This window comes from Calidris pugnax, unplaced genomic scaffold (assembly GCF_001431845.1).
Source record: "Calidris pugnax isolate Ruff unplaced genomic scaffold, ASM143184v1 scaffold102, whole genome shotgun sequence".
In the NCBI taxonomy this organism is placed as follows: domain Eukaryota; kingdom Metazoa; phylum Chordata; class Aves; order Charadriiformes; family Scolopacidae; genus Calidris; species Calidris pugnax.
In genome coordinates this window covers 5007497-5016601 of record NW_015090846.1, presented here as the reverse complement: position 1 = coordinate 5016601, position 9105 = coordinate 5007497, and the positions used below count along the sequence as shown (strand labels likewise).

Below are 9105 nucleotides of genomic sequence, written 5' to 3'. Positions count from 1 at the left end.
GGCCCCCCCCCCCCGCGGCCGCCCCGCCGAGGCCTGCCCTGAAGGTGAAGGTGTTTCGGGGTCTCCCGGGGTGGGGTGGCCTTGCTGAGCTTCGCTGTTCGAGTGCTGGCGGTCACCGGGTGTAATTAAAAGTGTTGCTGCCACTACGACCTTCAGCGGCTTTGTTGTTGCTTCCTGAACTTTAACTCTTGAAAACAGAGGCTGTGCCCTTGTTTTCTTTATTTATGCTTCAGTTTATCCATTCATGTGAAACTGTGGCCCCTGCTCCAGAGTAGGTGGCTCAGGTTTTTGTTAATTGAGCAAAGGAATTTGGGGGAGGGGGGGGATAGTGGAAGGCTTGCTGCTTCTGCATCTTGCATCTGTATTATGAAATCCAGCAAACCAACCTCTGCTTTGTGTTGTCTCTCACCACTGTGAAAGCTCAGGTGGACACACAATTCCTCTCTTGTGACCAAAAATGTAGATCAAGGCACATGCCAGTGTCATGTTCTGAAGTTGCTAGCAAAGTTGCTAGCAAAAGGCCTAGTTTAATTAGCTCAAAGCAAGTCCACTTAGAGTATAGCAGCTACAAACTGGAAACCTCTGTCCTAAGCATGTCCTCTTGAGCTTGAGACACCAAATTAATTTGGAAACATTAGAGCATTGTATAATGTACACTAAGTTACTTGGCAAAACAGGGGTCCCTTATGGAGGAGCTATGTGTATCTATCTAGCAAGAATGCCTTCCACATATTAGTTAAGTGATTGCTATCCCTACTTATAGCTACAGGGATGCAGATTTTACTGGTGTTGGTATGAAGTTCTGTTTAATGGTGCTGCAGATACTGACTTCTCTGAAGACTTTAAATGTTTCTGAGAACTTAAAGCTACAAAAGTTGAGGTCTGAATGAGTGAGAGAGAAAACCATTACATTTATGGCACTTGCTAATGATTCTTTTCCTGTGCTGTCTTTCTTACAGGAAGATTAAGACGCACTGTGCAGAGCCCTTTACTGAGTACTGGACGTGCATTGACTACACCAACTTGCAGGAGCTCCGTCGATGCCGAAAGCAGCAGGCAGCGTTTGATAACTGTGTGCTGGAGAAGTTGGGTTGGGTGAGACCGGACCTGGGACAGCTCTCTAAGGTAACTTTACACCTTTTTGACGGGATAGCCAGATTCTTCTCTCCCTTCTTATGGACATTGTGTCCAGACCGAGTCTCAAACCCTTCTCCCAGAAGGTGATTCATGAACTCAACACTGGAAGCTTGTGGACTTTACTAGAAGTCAGGACTCTAGTGTTCTCCAGAGTTGCTTTCCTAGAAGATCTACACTTAAACAATGCCACTTACTCTTTTTTGCTCTTCTTGAGCAAATAGACCTTTCCTTTAGGAGTGAAGCTTACACAACATATAGAACCAATTTGTAGTTATGAGTGAAATGTGCCCCTCCCTTTTTTTAGAAAATAGAAGCTCTCATCAGATCAGCATTGTGTCTTGGTAGATCTTTCTTTGAGTTTGACCAACTCTACCTTTTCTATTAAATGCTGTGGGAAGTCTTAGAATTTCTTTTTTCTTCCAGGTCACGAAAGTGAAGACAGACCGTCCTTTGCCTGAGAATGCCTATCACTCTAGACCTAGACCAGAGCCAAATCCACCCATCGAAGGAGAGCTGAAGCCCTCTCCATTTGGCAGTAGGCTCTTTTTCTGGTCCTGGTAAAGTGGGCAGACTGTGCTGTAACTGAAGTGCAAAGATGGATTGCTTACAAATGTAAATTGTGTGGTATGCACTGGGTATAACTTTAATGATTAAAGAACCCCAAACCATTACATGGCTTAGTGGATTCTTTAAACATACTCACACATCACAGCAACTGAATGTATTTCCCTGTTTCACACAGTGCTCTCTGCAATCGTGTAGCCCTTAGAACTGTCTTAACACAAGTGATGTCAGTTGCTTGATAGTGGCTGCCAGGTGTGTCTGAGATGTCTGTAAATGTAGCCAGAGTCTTTGACTACCCCTTCAAACAATCAAAAACTGCCATGAGACTTGTCTTACTGGTTGAGAGCACTGTCACTTGGGTCAAGGAAGCCTGGAGAACAAACAAGCTGTTAGAATGGTCTTGCAACTGATAATTGTGCAGTTTTTCCCAAGGGATTCCTGTGTAGATTTAACCTCAAATACGTCTGGGAGCAAGGATTTAGTCTGAGTGTGTGGCATTTGCCAGGTATGAGGACATAAAGATCCGTGTTCTCCTTACCAGCTGCTCATTCCTCACGCAGCTATGTTAGTGGCTTCTTTTTTCTTATTCATTTTTACTGGGGGAACACAAGCTACTTCAGAAAAACTACACTAAATTTGCAACACCTTTAAGGAAAAATGATCTCCTGTCCCATTAAGCAGAGCAAGAAGGTGGCTTGTCTTCTGTCTCGAGGCCCTGACTCGAGGGGTTTGGGGCAGATCCTTCCCATTGTTTCCCTGTGATAGCCTTTTGGATAGGTGAGTAAATCAGCTTGCTTTAATTTATTTTTTCTACAGTATCTAAAAGTCATATATTTTGTAGGAAATGGATCTAGTCTTTCCTCCACTTCCACCCAATAGCAACTTACTACAAAGGTCAGAAAAAAAATGAAATTAGTTATTTTTTTCATGGAGCCATCTGCAGTTTAGCTTTCTCCAGGCCAGATGGTGTAGCCTGAGCCGTAGCAAGGACATGAGCTGTGCTTTGCTCCTTGAGCAGTGTGGGAAAGTGACACAAGATTGGTGAGGGGGAACTGTCAACGCAAGTGACTTGAGTGTGAGGTGCTGGAAAACACCTATATCACACTAATTGTTGTTTAGTCTTACGTGCTTAGCAAGTAGAACACCTGCACTTGGGTAACGTGGGTCTGGGGTGGGCTCAGGGACACCTTAGTGAACGAGATGTGCCTGAGATGCCTGTGCTGCAGTTGAGGAAGATCAAAGCACAGCAGGTCTGTGCCTCAATGGGATCCCTGCCTCAATCTGTGAAACAACAGGCCAGGACAGCAAGTGTGAGTTCCCTCTCTTCCTCCCTTCCTAACAAGGACTCCCCAGCTCTGTGGTGCTTGTGTGCCTCTGCCCGGGTGCTCTTCTGGAGATTCCCTGATCCATGAGGTATGGAGATTAAATTTGTCCTTTGCCTTTCACCTGTGGTTCTGTGGTTGTTCCTGTGCCCTGCCTGCATCGGCTCGCACAAGCAGCCCGGCCATTACTAGGAGCTGAAGGTTTACCATCTCCTCGTTTGGGGCAGCGTTAAGCTGTAAGGGGCCTGTAGCTGCAGCATGTGTTTCTGATCCATGGAGCTAGGGGGAAAATTGTATAACATTTATCTAAAAATAGCTCACGCCCTGTGGCTCGTGTGTTGGTGCTACTCTGTGCTGGGCTGTGTTGGCTGGAACTCAAAGCAGGTGCTGTGGCATACGTGTTTCCATCTTAATGTGTGTGTTGTACTGTCTTAGCAGCTCCTCCTCTACGTGCACCTCTGCAGTTTCTCCTTCCTGATCACTGCCAGCGTTGCAGAGCAGCCACGTATCGCTGAGGAAAGATAACCCCCTTTCTGCAGGGACTGAAATTAGGACAAGCTTGAGGTCTAATTGCATTCAGCTGAGTTGAGTGAAATGAGGTTTGGCCAAGCAGAGGATAAATTGTTCTGGGATGTTAACACGTGTCACATCTGATCTTTTGTTGCTGACCCACTCCAATAGTGAGGCAACCTCGCAGAAAGACTTTTTAGATATTACTTACTATGTTTTGCTAATAATTTACTATTGTCAGCATAATGTATGAAACATTGCACTGCTGAACATCTGCTTTTGAATAAAACAGGCCTGGGCATTCCAGTAGTCAGCCCCTAATCATAATTAAAGAGTATTTTTCCCATTAAATTGCTTCTGAAAAGAATGACATGCATAAATAGGGGGACAATTGTTTTTTTTAAACAGCCTTTTACAAACCCCACCCTTAAGTTAGCTGGTACTGTAAGCAAAAAAGAAAATAAAATAGTGATTTATGCTGCAGCCTCACAGGTTTAGGATTGTTCATCTGTTTCACAAGAGCTGAATCTACTGCTTCTTGGGTCAGAGGCAGTTGATCCGATAATGACGCATTGACCGCGTTTAAAAGTGAGAGTTAATGATCTGCTCGCGTGGATCCCCACTTCAGTTTCAAGCAGGAGCGGGCAGGTGAATGTACAGAAGGGAACAGAGGAGGGGGACAATGAAGTGATAAAGTCAAGTAGAACTCAGCTGTGTTGTGAGCACTTCCTTCATTAACCTCTTTGAGATAATTGCTTCTTGTTTTTATCTCTTGGCTGAATTTCTGTGAGAGAGTGCTGCCAGAGGTCTGCTTCCTGGCGCTCCGGACAGGGTCTGTACGTAACTATTTCTCTTCAAAATCGTGTGGTTTTACTCAAACGTAGATGCCCCCTTCGGAGCTGTAATGTTTTCTTGGAAACTTTAGAACAAGTGAATGTCGAGATTGAGTAAAGACCATAGAAGTATTTTTGAGGAATGCATCCTGACGGTTTTTTGGCAGATGGGGAGCAGACGCATACAGATTCAACACAGATATTTTGCTGGTGATGTGAGAAGTGCTATTTGTGATGTTGTAGGTTCTTAGCTCTGCCAGAGCTTCTAATCACGTGTCAAATTAACAAGATTTTAAGCCAAAGTCGTGGTTGGTATTTTTTTTGGCCACACGATGGGCTAGATTAGGCAGAACCTGCTCGGTTCTTTCAGATTATGGATGGGAAGAGTGAGGTCCTGGTGTAATCTCTAATCCCAGTAAGGTAGGAGGGGGCGTTTCTAGTGTGGCATGAGCACAACAGTGTCCTGGAGAGAACCCCCTGCCTTGAAGACACCTGGCAGTTTGATGTGCCCTGGTCTCACATGGTTCTGCTGAACTTCAAGGCAAAGGGCTGGAGAAGGTGCCCCATTAGCCAAAAAGGCCAGGAGTCCAACAGCAACTCCCACTGCTCTGGCCTCCAAAGCTGAGCAAGTGGTGGCAAGTAATTAGTTTTATTTGGCTCTCTTTCCAGTTTCATGGTTCCGTTGCCTGTCATATTGTCCGTGTTCATCCCTGATAAAAAAAAGAGTCTCCCAGGAGTCAGTTCAGGTGGAACTAGCCTTTCAGGCGTTTGTAAAATGAGATTTTCTGTGGCAAAACCCATCATGGTACTCCTCTTCCTCTGCCTTCAATTGCAGTACGGTTCTAGAATGGATAAATCAGGTGAGTTGGTGGGTTGGTTTTTTTCCTCCCAATTCCTAAGAAAAGATCTTTATTCCAAGGATTCATAATTTTAAAGAACCTTTACCTTCAGAACAAGGGTACTCCTATAAAGCCAGAGAAGAGAAGTGGAGCTCAGGGTAACTTTGTAAAATCCTTTTGAAAGCTGGCCGTGTGCTCGGGTACGGGAAGCGTTTTTAGAGCAGAATCCATTGTGGATACGCTGTCGGGAGATTTAAGACTCCCTCTTGTGGCTGCATTAAGCTGATCTGGGGTGTCCTCCTGGAGATTTTTGCCATCACGAAAGTCCTAAGGCCCCTTCCATATTGCTAAGAGAAACCTGATCAGGTCTTTTGTCTCAGCTACAAAATTCACTTAAACATTGTCTCTAATTTTCTTTTTTTGTACATATGAAAATTTATTGTCTGAAAAGAGGAAGAAGAAGAAAAATGGTTTGAAAACATTGTGATCACCTCAATCACATTTGGTGTGACCTGAGAAAATTGAGGCAGAGCCAGAGCAGATGGAGGAGGTTGGGAAATCCCAATGTAGGTTGTTTTTGCTTCTCTGAATCCAGAGAAAGGGGGGTCCCTGGTGCTGCAGAGAACAGGGTGATTCTGGAACTGAAGGGCCAGTGCTAGTGTGACAGGAAAACATGGGAAGCAGGTTAATTATTTTAATTTAATTTAATCTTATTTCTTGTTATTAGGAATGGAAATGACCTTAATGGATAATGCAACTTGTTAATAGTTTTGTGGTTCTTCATGTGAGCCCTTCTAGCTGGGGACTTGGTCTGAGTCTGTTCGAAGACACTTCCTGCACGTTTGAGTGTGTACAAATAGTACTTTAGCAAAGTGAGAAGGTCTGACAAAATTCAGAACAGCAAACTAGAAGCAAAAACCTGCCTGTAATGTTATTTTGGATATTAAGGCAGTAAATCAGCCCCAGAAGCTGAAAGGGGGTGGCTCCCAGAGGCAGGTCAGCAGCACAGCTCACTTGGCGGTGCAGGGGCTATTCCTGGTTTTGGCTTGTTTCTGCTTCAACAAGTGTCTCCACTCCCTCATGCTGATGGAGAAGCTTTGGTGAGCTCAATGCACGTGTCAGTGCAGGTTCCCCTCGTGTGCGAGGGCTGTGTTTGAGGGGAACAGGCGATGAGAGGAGCTGTGTTACCTGTGCTCTCCCAGTCTGCCCGAGAGCTGCTCCAGGGACTGGGCTGGGGCACGAAGAACTTTGCTCTACCTGACTGGATGCAGGAGTAAGGGCTCAAAGACAAGAAATGAGAGCATTTGACAAGGTAAAAGCTCTTCCAATCTTTCCTGCATCCCAAGCATCTCCCCGTCGCTGCTGCCCTGGCTGACTGTGGAAGAGCTGAGATCACGTTTGTCTGCCTTGGTGTGTTTGCAGATGCCAGAACAAAAGGATCCCGACCTGCCCGTTCCTGTGCTCTTGGCTGGGCTGGAAAATGCAGATGGTTCAAGTGAGCGTTCCGTTCCCGCTGTGTTCTGCAGCGCAACATGGCGAACGGCTTTTGCTGTTTTGATGGGGTTTAAATTAATTTCTCCCTTCTCACCAGGGGAAATGAGGGCTGGGAAGAACGGCCATGCCTGTTGCTTTGTTAAGCTCGGCTTTGGCTCCGATTCTGGCACCAGGAATGGAAATAAAATACAGGGAAGGGGAGCTTTAGAAAAGAGCTATGGGTCTGCTTCCAAGTTGATAGGTTAAACCGCACAAAACACCGGCTCTGAGGCGCTGCTCTAATATTTGTAAAATCAGCATGGCAGCTCTGTTCAGGGCTGTGAGTCACCCTGAGGGTGGTTCAGCTCTTTATAAGTGGCAGTGCAGCCTTCTGCCTCCACGCGAACGGGAGTGAGAACCTTAATGGAGCCAGAATTACCCCTTTGGTGAGAGCACCCTCTGACCTCTGCATTGTTCTCCTGCCTCCCCTTTGCAGCAGAGCCCAGAGAGGAACCAGACCCATCTTTGGGAGAAAAGGACTGGATGGAGCCCTTAAATGTGAATTATACCGAGTGTGACCGTGTCCCCCCCCCGCTGTCCATCCTGTCTCTGGACTCCTGTGCCTGAGCTCTGCCCGGCTGCTCCTGCGGGACGTGCTCAGGTGTGGCCCAACTTGGCTTTGGGCTGTCGGGAAGGCGCTGACAGCCAACCTGACCCCGGCCATGTGCGGGTGGCGGGGGGCTCTGCCGGTCCCCCCAGGCACAGCCTCGGGCGCTCGTGGCAAGCTTGTGCTCCAGGCTAAACAGAGGAAGGTGAGGGTCAGCGGCAGAGAGCTCTGCCCAAGACTCAGGAAGCACATTTTGGCAGAGGAAAGAAATACAATACAAGCAGGGAGGGGAAACTCAGCTTCCATCCAACCCCCTCCAAGAAGCCGTTGGCTCCCTACAGCTGCTGGAGTCTTTACTGTCCGTCATTGGGCTCTTTATTGTTAGCTCTCGTGTGTTTGTTTTCTGTCTTGTACACCAGCAGAGGGGACAGGAGGGAGCAGCACGGACCGGAGGGTAGAGCCCTGCGCTGGGGAACAGACAGCCCGGCTTCCCTTTCCTGCCTGTCACTATCTCATTGTGTGGCCTTGGGGCATGTCACTTCCCTCTCTGCCCTGGCTCCTCTGGGCGATGGGGTGGTTCCACCCAGCACCGAGCTCTCTGCTTGTTTACTCCTCTTTGTCCTTGTGAAGTGCCTCAGAGGAGTCCTGGGGGACCTTCTGCGTGGCCATGGCCGGCACAGACCCACGGCTCCAGGGACAGACAGCCCTGCCACGGGGAAGGCGGCTGGAGATGTCACTGTCAGAGGGATGGAGGATGAGAAGTTCCAATTCTCAACACCCCTTTCAGAGATCAAAGAGAGCACCAAGTTCTGAGCCGTTCTTTCCCACCGTGGCATGCAGAAATGGGAGCCAAGGAGCCAGGGAGGTGGTTACAGGAGTGAAAGTCCCCAAAACACATGTAGCACCCGCACAGAGCCCTTGTCCTCCCCAAGCCCGCTCTGCTCCCCATCATCACTTGCCCAGGGCCTTTGTTTCTTCCAACCATGAGTGAAACCAGTTGTGGGATGGTGTGTTCAGGGCATGACATAATCTGAGTCTGGGACTGTGCTGGAGGAATCCTTTTGAAGATTTACTAGTCTGGCTAATTGCAATAAAACGATGAAGGTGCTGCCCTCCAAATGATTAACAGTTAATAAGTGGAGGTTTCTGCTTTCTTGTGCTTTATGCTAGGAAACAAACCAGAGCAATTCTGGCTCTGTCAGTGGCGTTTTCTTTTAGGAAATGGGTCTGTCAGAGACACTAACATATTTTCAGAAAGTCCCCATCCATCTCGGTGTTGCTGGTAGCAGAAAACTTGATTAAAAATATAAGCTGCTTCCTTGCTCCTTTCTCTGTATGTTGCCTTTCTGTGTTTCTTTAAGCTTGAGCAGTGACAATCGCCTGCAGGATTTATTTGCTGTTTGTTGACATTTTCACTTTCTGATGCGCATCCTGACGTTACCCTGTGGAGTTCAGCTCGTGTCAGCCACGGGGGGATGCTTTGAGGAAAGGCAGCGTTGGCTGGAAATGCCTCTTCCACCCTCGTTCCCTCCCAAAATGCCCACATTAACACTTAAAAATTCTGAATTTGATTACCTACTTCCATATATAGTCCTCTTTAGCTGCTATTGTCCTTAAAAGATTTATTTGCTATCCATTCCAGCATCTTTATTGTATTTTTGAGAGGATGTGTCATTCTGTGTCATCTGGAATTAGTCTGTAGTGTCTCGTTCTCTGCAGCTACATCTCACAGGGGTTGGTGTCACACCTATAGCTGTAGCCTCCACGTGATAGGTGCCAGGTGTGAAATTCTATGTGTGAAATAGAAGCTGCGAGGGGTG

The 9105-nt window shown here is 47.1% G+C and overlaps 1 protein-coding gene across 1 annotated transcript in view; it reads left to right on the top strand.

Annotated features, from left to right (window-relative positions):
• The window catches only part of NDUFA8 (NADH:ubiquinone oxidoreductase subunit A8), a 2630-nt gene extending 822 nt beyond the window's left edge, over positions 1–1808 (top strand). Inside the window, exons 3-4 of the mRNA XM_014942840.1 lie at positions 960–1125; positions 1561–1808. Coding sequence (XP_014798326.1) covers positions 960–1125; positions 1561–1698 — 304 coding nt within the window. The 3' untranslated portion in view covers positions 1699–1808. The remainder of the gene's footprint in view (positions 1–959; positions 1126–1560) is intronic.
• The last annotated feature ends 7297 nt before the right edge of the window (positions 1809–9105 follow it).